Here is a 21,598-nt window from a genome sequence, read left to right as displayed (position 1 = left end):
CTGCATACTTACTAATCCAATTTACCACCCCATTATCCAGATCATTAATATATATGACAAACAACATTGGACCCAGTACAGATCCCTGAGGCATACCACTACACACCGTCCTCCAATCTGACGCACAGTTATCCACCACTACTCTCTGGCATCTCCCATCCAGCCACTGCTGAATCTATTTTACTACTTCAATATTAATGCTTAACAATTGAACCTTCCTAACTAACCTTCTGTGTGATACCTTGTCAAAGGCCTTACTGAAGTCCATATAGACAACATCCACTGCTTTACCCTTGTCAACTTTCCTAGTAACCTCATCAAAAAATTCAATAAGATTTGGCAAACATGACCTTCCATGGACAAATCCATGTTGACTGTTCCTAAACAGACCCTGTTTATCCAGATAATTATATATACCATCTCTAAGAATACTTTCCATCAATTTACCCACCACTGACGTCAAACTCACAGGCCGATAATTGCTAGGTTTACTCTTAGAACTCTTTTTAACAATGGAACCACATGAGCAATATGCAAACCCTCCGGCACTATCCCCATTTCTAATGACATAGCCGTCCACTCTGATTCTCTAAGGGACCAATTTTATCCCTCACTATCCTTTTGCTATTAATATAACTGTAGAAACCCTTTGGATTTATTTTCACCTTACTTGCTAAAGCAGCCTTGTATCTTCTTTTAGCTTTTCTAATTTCTTTCTTAAGATTATTTTTACATCACTTATATTCCTCGAGTACCTCATTAACTCCAAGCTGCCTATACTTATTGTAGATCCTTCTCTTTTTCCGAACCAAGTTTCCTATATCCCTTGAAAACCATGGCTCTCTCAAACTTTTAACCTTTCCTTTCAAGCTAACAGGAACACAAAGATCCTGTACCCTCAAAATTTCACCTTTAAATGACCTCCATTTCTCTATTACATCCTTCCCATAAATCAAATTGTCCCAATCCACTCCTCAAAAAAAAAATAGGAAAACAGATTATTATCTGAATGGTGGCCGATTAGGAAAAGGGGAGGTGCAACGAGACCTGGGTGTCATTATACACCAGTCATTGAAAGTGGGCATGCAGGTACAGCAGGCGGTGAAAAAGGCGAATGGTATGCTGGCATTCATAGCGAGAGGATTCGAGTACAGGAGCAGGGAGGTACTACTGCAGTTGTACAAGGCCTTGGTGAGACCACACCTGGAGTATTGTGTGCAGTTTTGGTCCCCTAATCTGAGGAAAGACATCCTTGCCATAGAGGGAGTACAAAGAAGGTTCACCAGATTGATTCCTGGGATGGCAGGACTTTCATATGAAGAAAGACTGGATGAACTGGGCTTGTACTCGTTGGAATTTAGAAGATTGAGGGGGGGATCTGATTGAAATGTATAAAATCCTAAAGGGATTGGACAGGCTAGATGCAGGAAGATTGTTCCCGATGTTGGGGAAGTCCAGAACGAGGGGTCACAGTTTGAGGATAAAAGGGAAGCCTTTTAGGACCGAGATTAGGAAAAACTTCTTCACACAGAGAGTAGTGAATCAGTGGAATTCTCTGCCACAGGAAACAGTTGAGGCCAGTTCATTGGCTATATTTAAGAGGGAGTTAGATATGGCCCTTGTGGCTACGGGGATCGGGGGTATGGAGGGAAGGCTGGTGCAGGGTTCTGAGTTGGATGATCAGCCATGATCATAATAAATGGCGATGCAGACTCGAAGGGCCAAATGGCCTACTCCTGCACCTATTTTCTATGTTTCTATGTTTCCTTCTAAATCCTTTCGCATCTCCTCAAAGTTAGCCTTTCTCCAATCAAAAATCTCAACCCTGGGTCCAATCCTATCCTTCTCCATAATTATATTGAAACTAATGGTATTGTGATCATTGGACCCGAAGTGCTCCCCAACACATACCTCCGTCACTTGCCCTATCTCATTCCCTAACAGGAGATCCAACACTGCCCCTTCTCTAGTTGGTACCTCTATGTATTGCTGCAAAAAACTATCTTGCACACATTTGACAAACTCCAAACCATCCAGCCCTTTTACAGAATGGGCTTCCCAGTCTATGTGTGGAAAATTAAAATCTCCCACAATCACAACCTTCTGCTTACTACGAATATCTGCTATCTCCTTACAAATTTGCTCCTCCAGTTCTCGGTCCCCATTAGGTGGTCTATAATACACCCCTATAAGTGTTACTACACCTTTCCTATTCCTCAATTCCAACCAAATAGCCTCCCTAGACGAGTCCACTAATCTATCCTGCCAGAGCACGGCTGTTACATTTTCTCTAGCAATGCAACACTTCCCCCTCTTGCCCCTCCTATTTTACCACACCTGAAGCAACGAAATCCTGGAATATTAAGTTGCCAATCACACCCCTCCTGCAACCACATTTCACTAATAGCTACAACATCATATTTCCAGATATCAATCCGTGCTCTAAGCTCATCCACCTTTCTTACAATGCTCCTAGCATCAAAAGAGATGCATTTAAGAAACTCTCCACCTCTTACTCTCTGTTTATCCTTAATGGAGCAAACAACTTTGTGATCGTTTTCTTCCTTGTCCCCTACATCTTTGGTCTGAGTGCTCCTGATCTCTGTCCCCTGCATATCCTCCCTCACACACAGTCTATTAGCTTTCTCTATTTGTGAACTAACCTCCTCTCTCCTAGTCTCTTTAATTTGATTCCCACCCCCCAACCATTCTAGTTTAAAGTCACCTTAGTAGCCCTTGCAAATCTCCCCGCCAGGATATTGGTCCCCCTAGCATTCAAGTGTAACCCGTCCCTTTTGCACAGGTCACACATGCGCCAAAAGAGGTCCCAATGATCCAAAAACTTGAATCCCTGCCCCCTGCTCCAATCCCTCAGCCATGCATTTATCCTCCACCTCATTGCATTCCTACTCTCACTGTCGCGTAGCACAGGCAGTAATCCCGAGATTACTACCTCTGCGGTCCTTTTTCTCAACTCCCTTCCTAACTCCCTATATTCTCCTTTCAGAACCTCTCCCCTTTTCCTACCTATGTCATTGGTACCTATATGTACCATGACCTCTGGCTCCTCTCCCTCCCACTTCAGAATATCTTGGACGTGATCAGAAACATCCTGGACCCTGGCACCAGGGAGGCAAACTACCATCCAGGTCTCCGGACTGCGTCCACCGAATCGCCTCCCTGACCCCCTATCGAGTCCCCTATTACAACTGCCCTCCTCTTCCTTTCCCTACCCTTCTGAGCTACAGGGCCGGACTCTGTGCCGGAGGCACGGCCACTGTTGCTCTCCCCAGGTAAGCTGTCCCCAGCAACAGTACTCAAACAGGATTACTTATTGTCAAGGGGCACAGCCACTGGGGTACTCTCTATTACCTGACTCTTCCTCTTCCCCCTCCTAGCCGTGACCCACTTGTCTGCCTCCCGTGGCCCTGGTGTGACCACCTGCCTGTAACTCCTCTCTATCAACTCTTCACTCTCCCTGACCAGACGAAGGTTATCGAGCTGCAGCTCCAGTTCCCTAACGCAGTCTCTTAGGAGCTGCATCTCGGCGCACCTGGCGCAGGTGTGGACGTCCGGGAGGCTGGGAGACTCCACGACCTCCCACATCCGGCACTGAGAACAACAAAATGCCCTCACACTCATACTTCCCCCTCTCCTCAAATAACAACAAAAATTGAATACCAAACCTTCCTTGCCCCACCCGTTTCCGCCTAAGCCCGTTGAGCCAAAGCCCTTAAGCCTTCACTCTGCTCCCGGCTCACTCCACCGCCCTCAAAACGACGCTGCCCATTGTATAAAGCTCTGTTCCCTTCTGAGTCGCAGAGCCAGAGACCTGACTGTTGTGACTTTCCACTGCTAGGTCATCCTTCCAACACTATCCAAAGTGGAAAACCTGTTGCTGAGGGGGATGGCCACAAGGGCACTCTGTACTGGCTGTTTAACCCCTTTTCCCTTCCTGACAGTCATCCAGTTTCCTGTGTCCTGCACCTTGAGTGTAATTACCTTTCTATAATCCTACCTATAACCCACCACCTAGTCTCCCGAATGATCTGAATTTCATGATTGTGTTTCTTTGTTTTGTGAGTGCCTGCAAGAACATGAATCTTGAGTTTGCTTATGGTATACATACTTTGATAACAAATTTGAACGTTGAAGAACAAGGACAGTAAGAGTCGGGAAAACTAAGGAAATAAAAGAAGGCATCAAAATAAAAGCTCATGCATACAAAGACTAGTGAGAAAATGGAAGATTTGGAAAGCTTTAAAAATCAACAAATAATCACTAAGCAAACAATATAAAAGGGGAAGCTAGATAATGAGAGTAAATTAGAATGAATTACACAGATAGCAAAAGATTTTTTAAAGTGGAAAAGAGTAGGAAGATGCGCAGGGGAAATAAATATCAGGTAATAAGGAAATAGCCGAGGCCTGGAACAACTATCTTCTGTCAGTCTTAACAGTGGAGGAGACATCTAACACACCATAGAGAGATGTTATGGATGCGATGGAAGGTGAGAACTTTGATACAATTGCTGTCACTAAAGAGGTAGTGATGAGCAAACTAGTGGGCCTAAGATAGATAAGTTCCCTGATCCTGATGGGATGCATCACAGGGTACTGAAAGAAATGCCAGAAGTTATAACAGACAAGTTTGTGATAATTTACCAAAATTCTCTGGACTTTGAGCCAATCCCAGTGAACAGATTCATTCATCATTATTTCCATTGATTCTATGACCTACAGCCTCACTTTCAAGGACTCTTTTACAACTTATACTCTCAGTTTTATTTTTATTTGCAATTTGTCTTCTTTTGCATGTTGGTTGTTTGTCAGTCTTTGTTTATGTATAGTTTTTTTAATAAAATTTCTATTGTATTTCTTTTTTCCTGTAAGTGCCTGCAAGAAAATAAATCTCAAGGTAGTATGCAAATTCAAATTTATTGTTGTAATAGGCATACATGCACAGGGTATAAATGCCACGAAAATTAGCTTTTTGCAACAACATGGCAAACATAAGAACAAATTTAAATAAACATAAATTATACATAACGCAGAACACAAGGCAGATTAGTAAATTTGCACATAACACCAAAATGGGTGGTATGACAATGAAGATGTTTATCTAAAGTTACAACAGAATACAGATCTGCCAGTGCAAGAGATTAGCAGATGGAATAAACTCGGACAAGTGCAAAGTGATGCATTTTGGGAAGTTAAACCAGGGCAGGACATGCACTGTAAATGGTAAGGTCTTGGAGATTGCTGTTGAACAGGGACTTGGAGTACAAATAATGCTCTGTAAAGGGAACCCCTATCTGATTTGTTCACCAGCTGAAGCACTGAGTACAAGAGTTGGGATCTGATGTTAACAGCTGTGTAAAGCCCGCTATATTGTACTTGAGAATACTGTGTGTAGTTCTAATACTATAGGAAGAATGTAATTTAGATAAATGTTCACAGGGATGTTGCCTCAGTTGGCAGATTTGAGCCTGGACAGCTTAGGTCTGTTTGCCCTGGAGCAAAGGAAGCTAGAGGTGACATAATAAACACATATAAAATTAAGAAAGGGATAAATAGGGTAGGTAACCAGTGTCTATTTCCCCATGGTAGGGGTGTCCACAACTGCATGTTTAAAGCAAGAGGGAGGATGTTTAAAGGGTATCTGAGGGATAAACATTTCACACTAAGAGTAGTTGGTACCTGGAGTGTCAGAGGTGGTCGTATAAGCAGCAGGAACGTTAATAACATTGATGAGACTTCTGGTCAGGTATTTGAATCAAGCAAGGCATAATACAGAAAAGTGGGATTAGTAAAATTAGTATATACTGAAAAACATGGGACTAGATGGGCTGAAGGATCTGTTTCGGTGCTTCAATGCTCTGACTTTAGTACAGATAGGCAAGATGGTCAGCATAGACCAAAGGACTGAAGCGCCCATCTCCATGCTATACAACTCTATGACTCAATGAAACACTATATGTAAAGTGTGGTAGAAATTTGGAACTCACCTTCGCAAACAGTAAGATTGATAGTTTCTTCAGGGAAAATAATGTATCGATCATATTTGGGACTAAATGCCTAATCTTGTTCCTGCAAGTAACATCCATAAAATGAGATTAACAATTTCCTCTGGCACTTTGTGTCTGGATTTCTGCAAAACCTTTGTTTATGATTTGCTCCTCCATTGCAAAGTCTCTTCAAGGTATGCCTACCCTGAAGGAAGTTTAATTCTTCTCTTTGATGGGAGTTCAGAGATAGCCTCTATCATGCACCCCCGTGATCTCTGCTGCTCTCCAATTCTGACCTTGCGCTCACTCAAACAGCCACATATCCTTCTTCTTACTTCCTCAGTCCCCCCCTTCCCCACCCACCTACATCCCCTCACTTGGTTTTACCTATCACTTGCCGGCTTATATTCCTCTTTCTCCTCCCCCACCATCTTACTCCCGCTTCCTTTCCAATCCCAATGAAGGGATCAGCCCAAAACAGCCAGTGTTTATTCCTCTTCATAGATGCCTGATTTGCTGAGTTCCTCCAGCATTTTGTGTTTGCTGCTCAAATTTGCCTGATTACTTGTCACTTTGCTTGATAAACAAAAGTGATACAACTTTACAAAACATTTAATACATTCACCATATCCTCCTAAAGTAAAGAGGAGACGGGAATATCAATAACTTACTGTACATTGTAGTCTACATCTTTCAGAGTACATCGATCAGGCAGATGCCCCAGTTTTTTTGACAGAACTTTAAGATGCTTCTTGCTCTCCTGCACTCCTTTATTGTGTTCATAATCTGTAGAAGCAGAGAGTGGAAGGCCATCTCGAACACGCACCACTGAAGCAAACAGGACCATGGACATTTCTGACAGCCCCTAGGATGGTGAAAGACAATTAGAGAACTGCTTTTTGGCAAATTAGTGCATATTAATCGTTACATCCAAAACACATTCAACAATAAGCATACACTTAGCAGCCACTTTATTAGGTACACCTGTTCATTAATATCTACTCAGCCAATCATGTAGCAACAACTCAATACTCATCTGTACACCACCATTGTTGTAATGCGTGGCTAAATGAGTTACTGTTGCCTTCCTGTCAGCTTGAACCAATCAGCCATTCTCCTCTGACCTCTCTCAATAACAAGGCAGTTTTGCCCACAGAACTATCACTTACTGGGCGTTTTTTGTTTTCCTCACCATTCCCTGTAAGCTCTAGATATTGCTGTACAAGAAAATCCCAGGAGGTCGGTAATTTCTGAGATACTCAAACTACCCTCTCTGGCTCCAGCAATCATTCCACAGTCAAAGTCACTGAGATCACATTTCATAGTCATACTTTACTGATCCTGGGGGAAATTGGTTTTCGTTCCAGTTGCACCATAAATAATTAAATAGTAATAAAACCATAAATAGTTAAATAGTAATATGTAAATTATGCCAGGAAAATAAGTCCAGGACCAGCCTATTGGCTCAGGGTGTCTGACCCTCCAAGGAAGGAGTTGTGAAGTTTGATGGCCACAGGCAGGAATGACTTCCTATGACGCTCTGTGTTGCATCTCGGTGGAATGAGTCTCTGGCTGAATGTACTCCTGTGCCCAACCAGTACATTATGTAGTGGATGGGAGACATTGTCCAAGATGGCATGCAACTTGGACAGCATCCTCTTTTCAGACACCACCGTCAGAGAGTCCAGTTCCATCCCCACAACATCACTGGCTTTACGAATGAGTTTGTTGATTCTGTTGGTGTCTGCTACTCTCAGCCTGCTGCCCCAGCACACAACAGCAAACATGATTGCACTGGCCACCACAGACTCGTAGAACATCCTCAGCATCGTCCGGCAGATGTTAAAGGACCTCAGTCTCCTCAAGAAATAGAGATGGCTCTGACCCTTCTTGCAGACAGCCTCAGTGTTCTTTGACCAGTCCAGTTTATTGTCAATTCGTATCCCCAGGTATTTGTAATCCTCCACCATGTCCACACTGACCCCCTGGATGGAAACAGGGGCCACCAGTACCTTAGCTCTCCTCAGGTCTACCACCAGCTCCTTAGTCTTTTTCACATTAAGCTGCAGATAATTCTGCTCACACCATGTGACAAAGTTTCCTACTGTAGGCCTGCACTCAGTCTCATCTCCCTTGCTAATCTTCCCCCAGTCTGACGTTTGGTGTGAACAACAATTAAACCTCTTGGCCATGTCTAAATGATTTTATGCATCGAGTGCTGCGCATGATTGACTGCTTAGATATGTATCTAATAAAGTGGCCAATGTACTTGGATAATAAGTTTACTTTGAACTTTGAAATTCACTGAGTTCCATCAGCAATTCCTCAAATTTTACATTCAGGCATTGAAATATGCTACCCATGGTAAATGCTGCTCAGAAATTGTCAGCTGCTTCCAATTTATCCTGCAGATGTCCCAGTGATTTTCCACAAAACTGTACAATAAAGAAGGTGCCACATTCATCATTTTGTATATACTGAAGCAGCTACTGTCAGCAGCACTGATGATTTGACAGTACAACAATTGATACTGCTGCATTCCCAAAAGTCAGACAATAGACATGAAGTGAACATGTCCCTTGTCACCCAGGTTAGAACAGAGGCATTATTCTACCTTCCCACTCAAAAGGTACCAGTAACAACATATTCTGTATTTGTTTCAGATTTCCAACACATGCAGTCTTGTTTTAAAACTGCAGAGAGGTTACTTGATATTGCTATACAAGACGATAAGAGGCTTAGATTGAGTGGGCAGCCAGACACTATTTTCCCGGTGCAGAAATAGTGAATATCAAGGGCATAATTTTAAGGTGTTTGGAGGAACGTATATGTCAGAGGTAAGAACTTTACACAGAGTGGTGAGATAATGGAATGCCCTGCCAAGGGTAGAGTTAGAGGCAGATACATTAGGAGTATTTAAGAAACTCTTAGACAGGCACATGGATGATAGAAAAATAGAGAGCTATGTAGGAGAGAAGCATTAAATTGGTTAAAAGGTTGACACAACATTGTGGGCCAAAAGGCCTGCATTATGCTGTACTGCTCCATGTTCTGTGAACTATCTTTGGCCTCACGACCCCAATGAGAGAAAGAAACCCTTTTCTAATCAAGACACCTCAGATAAAGGTTTCAGCAATCAGCGTGAGAAGCAAAGCTTTAGGTTTTGTGGCAACAGATCCTGATTAGATGGTCAATCAATGTTTGCCATTCTGGCTTATAAACAAGAGGAATAATTAGAGAAAATAATTGTCAACTACAGCATAGGTTATCATAGCATTAAGGATGTACGATAGTGTAGCAGTCCGCGCAAAGATTTACAGCACCTGCTGTAAGATTAAAGTTTAATTCCTGCCTCTGACTGCAAGGAGTTTGAGCTCTGGTTTCCTCCTATATTCCAAAAAGACATACAGGTTATAGTTAGTGAGTTGTGCGCCTGCAATGCTGGCGCTGGAAGCATTGAGACACTTGCAGACTGCCTAGTACAATCCTCACTTATTTGATTTGACATAAACAACACATTTTCCTCTATGCTTTGACGTATATGTGATAAAGATAGCCAATTTTTAAATCTCTATGGTCCAAATTATTTCTCTGCACAGTAGAAATACTGCAACAATTGTTTAATAATACTGCAAAAATTTTGTCACTAATTAAGCTCCTTAATTGGTTTATCTTTTAGCAGACTCTTAAATTAACACCATCTTTAAATTAATCAATAAGAGAAGTTTTACAACTTTTCATAGCTCTGGGCTACATTTTTATAAGCTATAACAACCTCAGAATAAATCTGGATTCCAGTTGTGTGCCATGTGGAAATCTGTGTCTTTATTAATCACCCACCATATAAAAAAACAATTTTGCTGCTTTGTTGTCAAACTCAAATTTATCACTTGAAATTTTGTACAGCAAGAACAGCTGGCAAATTAAGATGTGAGGATTTAAAATGTAGTTGAATTAAAATGATAACAGCCATTGTCACAAACTTTATTGCCATGTCACCAAGTCCACTTCTGGATCTTTCAACGACATAAGAACTTTGTAGTTCTATGTTGAGTTTCCTATTCAATCCCCACTAAGGCCATTCACTTACACCTCCATACACATCATCGACCCTTGCCCTGCTTCAGTTTATAACATATAACATAGACATAGAAAATAGGTGCAGCAGTAGGCCATTCGGCCCTTCGAGCCTGCACCGCCATTCAGTATGATCATGGCTGATCATCCAACTCAGAACCCTGAACCAGCCTTTCCCCCATACCCCCGATCCCATTAGCCACAAGGGCCATATCTAAACTCCCTCTTAAATATAGACAATGAACTGGTCTCAACTGTTTCCTGTGGCAGAGAATTCCACAGATCCACCACTCTCTGTGTGAAGAAGTTTTTCCTAATCTCGGTCCTAAAAGGCTTCCCCTTTATCCTCAAACTGTGACTCCTCGTTCTGGACTTCCTCAACATCGGGAACAATCTTCCTGCATCTAGCCTGTCCAATCCCTTTAGGATTTTATATGTTTCAAAAAGATCCCCCCTCAATCTTCTAAATTCCAACGAGTATAAGCCTAGTCGATCCAGTCTTTCATCATATGAAAGTCCTGTCATCCCAGGAATCAATCTGATGAACCTTCTTTGTACACCCTCTATGGCAAGGATGTCTTTCCTCAGATTAGGAGACCAAAACTGTACACAGTACTCTAGGTGTGGTCTCACCAAGGCCTTGTACAACTGCAGTGGAACCTCCCTGCTCCTGTACTCGAATCCTCTTGCTATGAATGCCAGCATACCATTCGCCTTTTTCACCGCCTACTGTACCTGCATGCCCACTTTCAATGACTGGTGTACAATGACACCCAGGTCTCGTTGCACCTCCCCTTTTCCTAATCGGCCACCATTCAGATAATAATCTGTTTTCCTGTTTTTGCCACCAAAGTGGATAACTTCACATTTATCCACATTAAATTGCATCTGCCATGAATTTGCCCACTCACCTAACCTATCCAAGTCACCCTGCATCCTCTTAGCATCCTCCTCACAGCTAACACTGCCGCCCAGCTTCGTGTCATCCGCAAACTTGGAGATGCTGAATTTAATGCACTCATCTAAGTCATTAATATATATTGTAAACAACTGGGGTCCCAGCACTGAGCCTTGCAGTACCCCACTAGTCACTGCCTGCCATTCTGAAAAGGTCCCATTTATTCCCACTCTTTGCTTCCTGTCTGCCAACCAATTCTCTATCCACATCAATACCTTACCCCCAATACCGTGTGCTTTAAGTTTGCACACTAATCTCCTGTGTGGGACCTTGTCAAAAGCCTTTTGAAAATCCAAATATACCACATCCTATCCACTCTGCTAGTTACATCCTCAAAAAATTCTATGAGATTCGTCAGACATGATTTTCCTTTCACAAATCCATGCTGACTTTGTCCGATGATTTCACTGCTTTCCAAATGTGCTGTTATCACACCTTTGATAACTGACTCTAGCATTTTCCCCACCACCGATGTCAGGTTAACCGGTCTATAATTCCCCGGTTTCTCTCTCCCTTCCTTTTTAAAAAGTAGGGTTACATTAGTCACCCTCCAATCCTCAGGAACTAGTCCAGAATCTAAAGTGTTTTGAAAAATTATCACTAATGCATTCACTATATCTTGGGCTGCTTCCTTAAGCACTCTGGGATGCAGACCATCTGGCCCTGGGGATTTATCTGCCTTTAATCCCTTCAATTTAACCAACACCACTTTGTTACTAACATGTATTTCCCTCAGTTCCTCCATCTCACTGGACCCTCGGTCCCCTACTATTTCCGGAAGATTATTTATGTCCTCCTTAGTGAAGACAGAACCAAAGTAGTTATTCAATTGGTCAGCCATGTCCTTGTTCCCCATGATCAATTCACCTGTTTCTGACTGTAAGGAACCTAGATTTGTCTTAACCAATCTTTTTCTTTTCACATATCTATAAAAGCTTTTAGTCAGTTTTTATGTTCCCTGCCAGTTTTCTCTCATAATCTTTTTTCCCCTTCCTAATTAAGCCCTTTGTCCTCCTCTGCTGGACTCTGAATTTCTCCCAGTCCTCAGGTGAGCCAGGTGAGTTTACTTACTTATTTAGAGATACAGCAAGATAATAGGCCCATCCAGCCCAAATTATACCAATATGATCAATTAACCTACTAACCTGTACGTTTTTGGAATATGGTAGGAAACCGGAGCACCTCAAGGAAAGCCACACAGTAATGGAGAGTATGTACAAACTCCATACAGACAGTGGCAGAACTGAACCCAGGTCACTGGCACTGTAGCAGCATTATGCTAACCGCTAGACTACCATGCCATATCATCTGGTGCTGATAAGCCTGTCTGCATACTATTCAAGCACAAGATACAAGGAGTAGTGCCATAGGGATCAGCGCTTTATAATTTATGTAAATGACCTGGATGAAAGCACTGAAGGTAAGATTGCTAAATTTACTGATGATACTAAGATAACTAGGAGAACAGGTCCAAGGCAGAACTGAAATTCTTGCAAGGCAAAGTGAAAGATTGCTGGGCAGGTGAGAATGCAGGGCTGAACAGGGAACAGAGCTTTGCAGACTGGTGACCTACTCCTGTTCATAATTTCCATGTATTTTCACATTTGCTCTAAATTAGTCTTCCATATGCATCTGTTATTAAACTCAACAACGTTCAAAACACTTCTATTCATGCCCTAATATGTAACAAATCCTATTAACCAAAAGGGCAGCAGATGGTCTCAGATTGAATTCCAAGCCATTGTTAACTTGTTCCATAAGTGTACAAACAGAATAAGCCCTACACCAACCACCTGTAAAATAACAGTTCTCTACAAACAAAAAAAGTAGTGCCAAAAGAGAGCAAAAGAGTGAAGTAGTGCTCAGAAGTGGGCCATTTAGATATCTGATGGCAGAGGGGAAGAAGCTGTTCTTAAAACGTTGCGTGTTTATCTTCAGGCTCCTGTACCTCCTCTCTGATTGCAGCAACGAGAAGAGGGCATGTCCTGCATGGTGGGGGGGGGGGTTCCTTAGTGATGGGTGCCACCTTTTTGAGGCAAACTCATTGGAAGATGTCCTCAGTAGTTGAGAGGCTTGTGCCCATGATGGAGTTTGCCGAGCTTACAACCCTCTGCAGCTTCTTCCGATCCTGTGCAGTAGCTCCTCCAAACGGTTCAAACCGCTTTGCAACTAGAATCCTCTTTACAGTACAACTTAGAAATTTGCTAGGCATTGGGTATACTTAAAGCAGAAGTTTGATAGGTTCTTGATCAGTTAGGGCGGAGTGGAGTTACGAGAAATAATATATCAGTCATGATGGCAAGGTTCCTAAGGTTGTCATAGCCGGGATGGTAGTGGGGATAAGCTCTTACTACCTATAAAGTGCTCTAAATGGCATGCATCTCTAACGGCCTCTGACAACCAAGTCCAATTCTTGGCCTTTATATGTGGTTCAGCTACTAGGCCCGGTGGAAATGTTTCTACCGACAAGAGAAGGGGCAAAGGCGGACAACTGGCGCCTCAAAACCAGCTGCTTTGGGCTGGTGGCAGCCCGCCTAGGAGAAGGAAAACTCTGATTTTAAACCTCCACTGCCTTGCAGCCATACCCACCCATGGGTATGGGAGTAGATCCTGAGGAAGAAATCCGGTGCCTGGGGTCCCTGAGGCAGTTTGATGTTGTTTACAACTTCACTCTGGCAACCTCTGTGACGACACTGGTGCCAAGCTGTATCGGTGCTTGCCCTTCCCTTGGACTACATCAGTGACATGGAGAGGGGGAACCCACTGCATGGGCAACAGTTGGTTCTTCAAATCACCCAGGGTTCGACAGACTACTATTATTACTGCTACTGATAGGCAGAGCAGACTTGATGGGCCAAATGGCTTAATTCTGCTCTATGTGATATGGTCTTATCATCCTCAACACTGAGGGGCTGCCATAAAGAAAATAAATCCATCAATATGAAAAAGACGCTCTTCATGGTCTTCAACATGGAAATTGCCAGTGTTAAGGACCAGAACAACTCCAAGTCCATTTATTTCTCACTGCTGTCTGTGAAGAGTTTTTAAGTTCTCCCTGTGACCACGTAGGTTTCCTCCAGATGTTCCAGTTTCCTCCTACAGTCCAAAGACAGACCAGTTGTTAGGTTATTGAAAATTAGGTGAGGGTTAAATTGGAGGTTGCTGGAGGACGTGGCTCGAGGGGCCAGAAGGGCCAATTCCACACTGTATCTCAATAAAAATAAAATAATATTGTTTGGAGGGAGCCAATAAGATACAGGCAGTTTCTTCATGATGATATTTACAGATTATAGTATGGATGTAAGATATTATTCATTTTTAGTATCACGAGAGTGATTTGTTTGGTGACACCGCTTTATCATCTGCTTATAGTCTTCATTCAATATCCAAATCCAAGTAATTTCTTCAAGTTTTTGTTTAAACTTTCATTCATTTTTGAATGTAACATCCATTTGGGAATGGTTTTCTTTAAACTATTCCAAAAAGCATCAGAAAAGCAATGAAAGGTTTTCATGTTGCAATACTTGAAATAATTTCTATTGTAGAACCAGCTGTAAGTTACACTGTAAAACTGCCAAACCTATGAAGGCCAACAGTCTGGAAACTCCCATAGAAACAAATCTTTGAAACGTTTTTTCTAAAATATTCAAGGATCATTAACACTATGCACATACACATAAAACAATAACAAATATGTTGATGAATGATCTTTCCTGTTCACTCAACCACATTCCTCCATTTGAATGGATCAAGGTTGATTTCTATCCTATCTGAAACTCCACCTATCCATCATACCTCGTACCAAAGATCTGTCAGTTTCAGTTGGACATAGGACTAAGGAAAACAAATGCAATGTTAACATTCATTTAGAGAGGACTAGAATATAAAAGCAAGGATGTAATGCTGCACATGGGCTGTATATCTCTAAACCCTGCCAATTCACCTGTCTAGCCATATGCCTAGCAGATATACTTCATCAGTTCGACCACACTTGGGAGTATTGTGAGCAGTTTTGGGCCCCTCATCTAAGAAAGGATACGCTGGCATGGGAGAGTACAGAGTTCATGAAAATGACTCCGGAGGCGAAGGGGTTATCGTATGGGGAGCACGTGATGGCTCTGGTCTGTACTCACTGACGTTTAGAAGAATGACAGGAAGTCTCATTGGAACCTATCAAATATTGAAAGGGTGAATGTGGATAGGATTTTTTTCAATAGTGGGGGGAGTACACTGCCATCTGTGGCAATGAATTCCAGATTCACTAACCTCTGGCTAAAGAAATTTTGTGCTTTATTGTTCAATCTTCTACTTATATTGTGGTCCACCTGTTTACTTTTGCACAGCAAAAGATAATTTTGTAAAACAATATATGAAAATACGGATAGGGATGAAAGCAGGGATGTACCTCTGCATATGCAAATATACCGCTCACCCAATGGCATACTTCTGCTACGCATTTAAATAGACACACAAACTGGTAGGCAGCCGATGTGCAGGTATACAGGATTACTTGAGATGGGTGTCACTGTGGATCTAAAGGGCCTGCTCTTGCACTGTCCTGTTCAATGTTCTAAGAATACCTTTATCATTTAATAAGCCTCAATCAGATAATGAAAACCTTCTAAACTGCAGAAAGTACATTCAGAATCAATTGGTTTCAAATACAAACTTCACTACCTTCTCTATGTGGCTATTATTCTTATCAGGTGACCCTAGACGGTGGGTGTGACAACCTGAGGCTGCATGGTTCAAAGGTTCATTTTATTATCAAAGTATGCATGTTCAAAGTCCTGGGTACGACTCTAAACTGCAAACAGTGATGAGGCACTGATTGGGGACTTTCAGAGCTTTGGGGAAAATGGAGTTACCCCTTAGTCATTCATTGCTTCCAGGGCCACTCTGACCTGGAACGGGAGCACCTGCAAGGGTTCCTGCTCAGGATACGAGCGAAGGCCAAAGGCAGATCCGGCAGGTTCAGTAACTGAAATTATGACGGAGAAGGCGGATGAGCTAGGACCTCAAATGTCAACGGCTATAGTACAGGCGGATGAACATTTGGGAAGAGAAATGGCAATTTCTTTAGTTGACCAACAGTAGGCAATAGCAAACCATCGTTGCTAGATACTAGGTTTCCTAGACTCTACTTGCTAAGAAAACCATGGTCAAACTCACAAAATGTATCACACAACAACAGCGTCAAAAGGATCTTCAACACAATTCTGAAGTTGCTTCACTCGGTAGGGTTGATTCTGGTCAGCAGGGGATCCCCGACTGTCATAAAGTTCAAAAGAAAATTATTGCCACTTGGAATGTAAGAACCCTATATCAAGCAGGAAGATTGAACAATTGATAAATGAAATGGAAAGACTAAAGATTAACATGATGGGAATTAGCGAAGTTTGTTGGATAGGTGCTGGAACATGTCAGAATAGAAATAAAACACTAATTTATTCTTGTGGAACATCCCATACTAATGGCATAGGAATTCTTATGGATGAGAACATGGCAAAAAGTGTTTTAGGACATTGGGCAATATCAGAAAGATTGCTCCTTGTTAGATTCAGAGAACAACCATTTGACTTAGCAATTATACAGGAATATGCACCAACAACAGATGGAACAAATGAGGATATAGATAAATTCTATGAACAGCTTGAACAAGCAAAGAATGGATGCAAATCTCAAGATATTGTTATTGTCATTGGAGATCTAAATGCTAAAGTAGGACAAGGAGCTGATAGAAATACCATAGGAAAATTTGGACTAGGGGAAAAAAATGAGAGAGGTTAGAAATGGGTAGAATGGTGCAAGATAGTCATTATGAATACCTACTTTAAAGACCATCCAAGATGCTTGTGGACCTGGAAAAGTCCAGGTGATAACACTAGAAATCAAATTGACTTTATTACTATAAACCAAAGATTTAGAAACTCAGTGACTCAATGCAAAACATATCCAGGTGCAGACTGTAATAGTGACCATAATCCAGTAGTATGTCATGTAAAAGTAAAACTATTGTTGCTCATTTAATGAAATTATTGCCCGTCAATTTGTTTAATGCAGCCAGACCAGAAGTCAGAGAAGATCGGGTGTTATTATCGTCAGGCTCAATTGAGATATACAATTGTGTATCATCTGCATAAACGTGGATATCAGGTCTCCTAAAGGCAGCATGTACAAAGAGAAGAGTAGGGGACCAAGACAGCTTCCTCAAGCAACACTATAAAGTACAATGTATCTCTTAGAAAACTGGTCTAGAAAACAGACAAAATAATTTCTCACTAAGATATATGAACAAAACCAATTAAGAGCACTACCAGAGAGGCCAACTCAGCTCTTAAGGCGATTGAGAAGAATGTTGTGGTCAATTGTGTTGAAGACAGCACTTAGGTCTAGAAGAATTAAAACTCTGATGGCATCAGTGCTGAGCCTAAGGTTGCTGACAATTTTGATAAGGGCCGTCTCTGAGCTGTGGTTTGCTTTAAAACCTGACTGAAACTTTTCTAGAATATTGTTCTCATTTAGAAAGTTGATGAGTTAGTTGAAAATTACTTTCTTAAGAATCTTGCCCAGTAAGGAAATATTTGATTTTGGCCTGTAGTTAGCTGGTACCTCACACCAAAGTTTGGATTTTTAAGAGATTTGACAGCCACAGTTTTGAAGGCATTTGCGTTAAAATTTTCCTAACAGAATTTAAAACACTATTAAGAGTCCTTAAAAATGTGGTAGGCTCAGGATCATGACAGCAAGGAAACGGTTACTTCTTGTTACAATCTATAATAGAGTTCTAAATCAGAAATATTTGTAAATGTTAACATGGTTGCCGGTTTTTTTAAGAGGTTGGCTGTAGAGATCTTAAGTATCTGTAGCTATACAAGCCATCATGGAGGTAATTTTGTTGATATAGTTACAATCCAGCACACAGAATCACAAAATAATATTAACACAAGTCCCTGAGTGGCACACCCTGAAGATTAACAGTTCGACATAAAGTGCGAGGGGCATGTTTATGTAAGACAGTACAAAATTACTGGCACTATTAAGATAAAACAAGCAGCAGTATATGTGAAACAGCAGCAATAAAAGATAAAAGGTGACCAGTGGAAGATAAGAGTGTGTCTCTGAGTTGGGGAGTGCAGCAGGGTATTGTGTGCTGGGTGGCAGAATGGTGTCGGGGGAAAGATGCTGTTACCCAGCTGCACGTTTCTGGCTCTTGTGCTGCGGCAGCTTCTGTCTGACAGCAGGGAGGAGGAATAGGGAATGTAAGGTAGGTATGGGGGATAAGGCCAGGTGGAGAATAACAGTGAAGACACAAAGTATGGTTTGAAGGGTGCAGGATAGGGGTGGGAATAAAGTGTGTAACAACAGGATATTAAACTAATACATGGACTTTGGTATTGGACTTTGTTTCTCCTTCCACAGATACTGCCTGATCTGCTGAATATTGCAGCATTTTCTGTTTTTATTATATTGAGGCCCTCTGTTGCAACATGCATCCCATAATATGCAAGCCTGGGCAGTATGATATGGAGAGCAAGCTGTTGCCCATGTAGCAGGCTCCCCCTCTACACAAAGTTGATGAATCCAGAGGAACAGTAGAGACGGATACAGTTTGGCACCAGTGGTATCACAGGAGTTGCCAGTCAGCATTGAACTCAACACAGGACTGCCTTAGGGACTCCAGTTCCGGATTTTCCTCAGGGTTTACTCCCACAGCCTTCCCTATGAGTGGGTATAGATGCAAGGTTTGAGATTAGAGTTTTCCTTCTCCTAGACGAAGTGCCAACTACGACTGACAAGCCCCAACTGACCGAAGCTACAGGTTTTAAGGCGCCAGTAACCCACCTCTGCCCCTGCTGCTATCAGTAGGAACGATTCCGCCGAGCTTAGTGGCAAAGCCACGTGATGACCAGGAGCTAGTGGTTGTCAGGGGCTATTTGAGAGGCACGACATTGGGAGCATTTAAAAGTTTGTGGGAGCTTATCCCCACTATCACCCCCTCCTATAGTAACCATTATTATAACATATATACTGTATATGTGCAGCTGGGATATTCCGGCGTGTGGAGCAAGGAGTGGATTGGGGAGAGGGTTTGTGATGGTCAGTGTGGGGGGAATCAGGGACGAGACAGGGCGCAAGAATCTGGGTAAAGGGGTAGGGTAGGGGTGAGTTCTAGGGTTCAGGCAGATATCAGGAAGGGATGGATCTGGGAGCAGAAGAGATGTGAGACGGGGCGGGGTACAGGAGGAACTTGGGGACCGGAGAGCTGAGATCAGAGATCAAGGATCTGGGGCGGGGTTGGGGTGGTATAGCGGTAACAGAGTCAGATTGTGCAGAGCAGCAGGGACTGCGTCGGCCAGAGATTCACCGGGATTCCCAGTGCCGCCAGCTCCCCTCGCTTCCTGAATGTGTAGGCGGGCGCCCACGCTCCGTGCCCCCTGCCCTTACCCAGTGGTTCCCCCTCCGCCGGTCCGTCGGGGCAGCGCGGAACCGATCCGAAGCTTCCGGGAAACGGGCCTCTCGGCCGAAGCCTTGTCGTTACCCCAGCAACCGACGGCGCCGCTGCGACCAGGCAAGACGCTCCCCGCAGCAGGCTTCCGCGCGGTATCTGCGACTGCTGTGGCACTGGCCGTGCGGCGGAGTGGTCAGCCGGTTACTGGGCGCAGCGTCCGTCGGGCCCCCCCACAAGCCCACCTCCTTCCACCGGCCTCAGATGCGCGCTCCCGCTTCCTCCAAGCGCAGACGCACTGTCTCTCATGACAGCCACACTGGAGCGCGCATGCGTCGTTAGCTCCCAAACCCCAGCGCGCATGCGTCTCGCGCGGCTCAGCGATGTCGCTGTTCCAGTCCCCCCTCTCTTCGGCAGTCGGAACCCTTTGCACATGCGTGCTTTTCTCACGGGCAGAATCTGGGGCGCATGCGCAACCATGGAACACCGACCTGTCAAATAATGTTTACGTGGCACGCGCGCCCTTGGTACTGTGCCGATTGCATGTAAGCAGGTTGTTAGCATATAACATTACAGCACAGTGCATTCTCAGCTATTAACCTATCAATCTAACATTCCCTCCTAACATAGCACTCCATTTTTCTTTCATTCATGTGCCTACCTACGAGTTTCTTAAATGTCCCTAAAGTACCTAGCAGTATGGCAGACGGAATTTAATGCAGACAAGTGCCAAGGGACTGAGGAGTGGTGTAGAACAAAAGGATCTGAGAATAAATGTCCATAATTCATTAAAATGGCGTCACAGGTAGACAGGGTTGTAAAGAAAGCTTTTGGCATATTAGCCTTCATAAATCGAAGTATTGAGTGCAGGATGTTAGGTTGAAGCCATATTGTAGGGTAATCTAATTGGTGGGAATGTACATAATTCACAACCACCGACATTTAGTTGGGGTTTCACCTTTAGGGGCTGGTCTGACGAGGTGAAGTTCTGTTGCCATGCTTTTTGTGTCAGTGTTTGGAATTCAATAAATGAGTTGTTATGGTTTTTCTTAAATACAAAGTGCTGTACGATGTTTTATTTGTGAAAACCTACAGTACAAGACTTGGTTTCAAAGGTACATTTAATGTTAGAGAAACATATACAATATACATGCTGAAATGCTTTTTCTTCACAACCATCCACGAAAACAGAGGAGTGCCCCCAAAGAATGAATGACAGTTAAATGTTAGAACCCCAAAGTCTTCACACAGAGGACTGTGAGAGTCTGGAATATGCTTCCAGCACAAGTGGTGCATGTGAGCTCGATTTCAACATGTAAGCGAAGGTTGGATGGGTAGGGATACGGAGTGCAGGTTGATGGGAGTAGGCAGGTTATAAGGTTTGGCATGGACTAGATGGACTGAAGGGTCAGTTTCTATGTTGTACTTTTCTAGGACTCTACCACTCTCTGTAAAAAAAAAAGACCTCTGAGTGAAAAGCTTTCTCTTGCATTCTATTTATACTAATCTAATCACTGCACCGTGTTTTGAGGTAGAAGAAGGTAAAAGAATAGCAGGGTAGAAAAAGTATAACAGCCACTGAGAAAGTGCAGTGCAGTCAGACAATAAAGTGTTAGATCATAATGAGATAGTTTGTGAGGCCAAGAGTCTGCCTTAGCACACTTGGGAACCTTTCAACATTCACATCCACAAAATGCTGGAGGAACTCAGCAAGTCAGGCAGCATCTATGGAGGGAAATAAACAATCAGTGTTTTGGACAGAGATTCTGACAATGGATCTTGTCGTGAAACATCAACTGCTTATTCCCCTCGATAGATGCTGCCTGACTTGCCGAGTTCCGCTGGCATTTTGTTTTGTTGTTCAAGATTTCCAGCATCCGCAGAATCTCTTAAGTCTTATAACAGCCATTACTTTTGCAACTATTGAAGTATTATATGGATACAAAATTGTGCTCTAGTAGGAATGGAAGATACTGTAATATTTTGGTGCTGAAGAGAGAGGGTGTGTAGGAATGAACAAAGATAATATTGGCAGGGAAATTATGCTTTGCAAAGGCCTGAAAGCATTGAAAATAAACTATGAACATATAAAATGAGTTGATCACCA

At 42.8% G+C, this 21,598-nt stretch overlaps 1 protein-coding gene across 2 annotated transcripts in view; it reads right to left on the bottom strand.

The window, feature by feature from the left end:
* The window catches only part of sec22a (SEC22 homolog A, vesicle trafficking protein), a 140,368-nt gene extending 120,599 nt beyond the window's left edge, over nt 1-19,769 (bottom strand). For both annotated transcript variants that reach the window (XM_072260945.1, XM_072260946.1), the window contains exons 1-2: nt 19,491-19,769; nt 6,679-6,872 (exon numbers count right to left, since the gene is read on the bottom strand). In XM_072260945.1, coding sequence (XP_072117046.1) covers nt 6,679-6,860 — 182 coding nt within the window. In that variant the 5' untranslated portion in view covers nt 6,861-6,872; nt 19,491-19,769. The remainder of the gene's footprint in view (nt 1-6,678; nt 6,873-19,490) is intronic.
* Nucleotides 19,770-21,598: the final 1,829 nt, after the last annotated feature.

The sequence above is a fragment of the Mobula birostris genome, chromosome 6 (assembly GCF_030028105.1).
Source record: "Mobula birostris isolate sMobBir1 chromosome 6, sMobBir1.hap1, whole genome shotgun sequence".
Taxonomy (NCBI): Eukaryota; Metazoa; Chordata; class Chondrichthyes; order Myliobatiformes; family Myliobatidae; genus Mobula; species Mobula birostris.
This window is presented reverse-complemented; position numbering and strand designations above follow the sequence as displayed.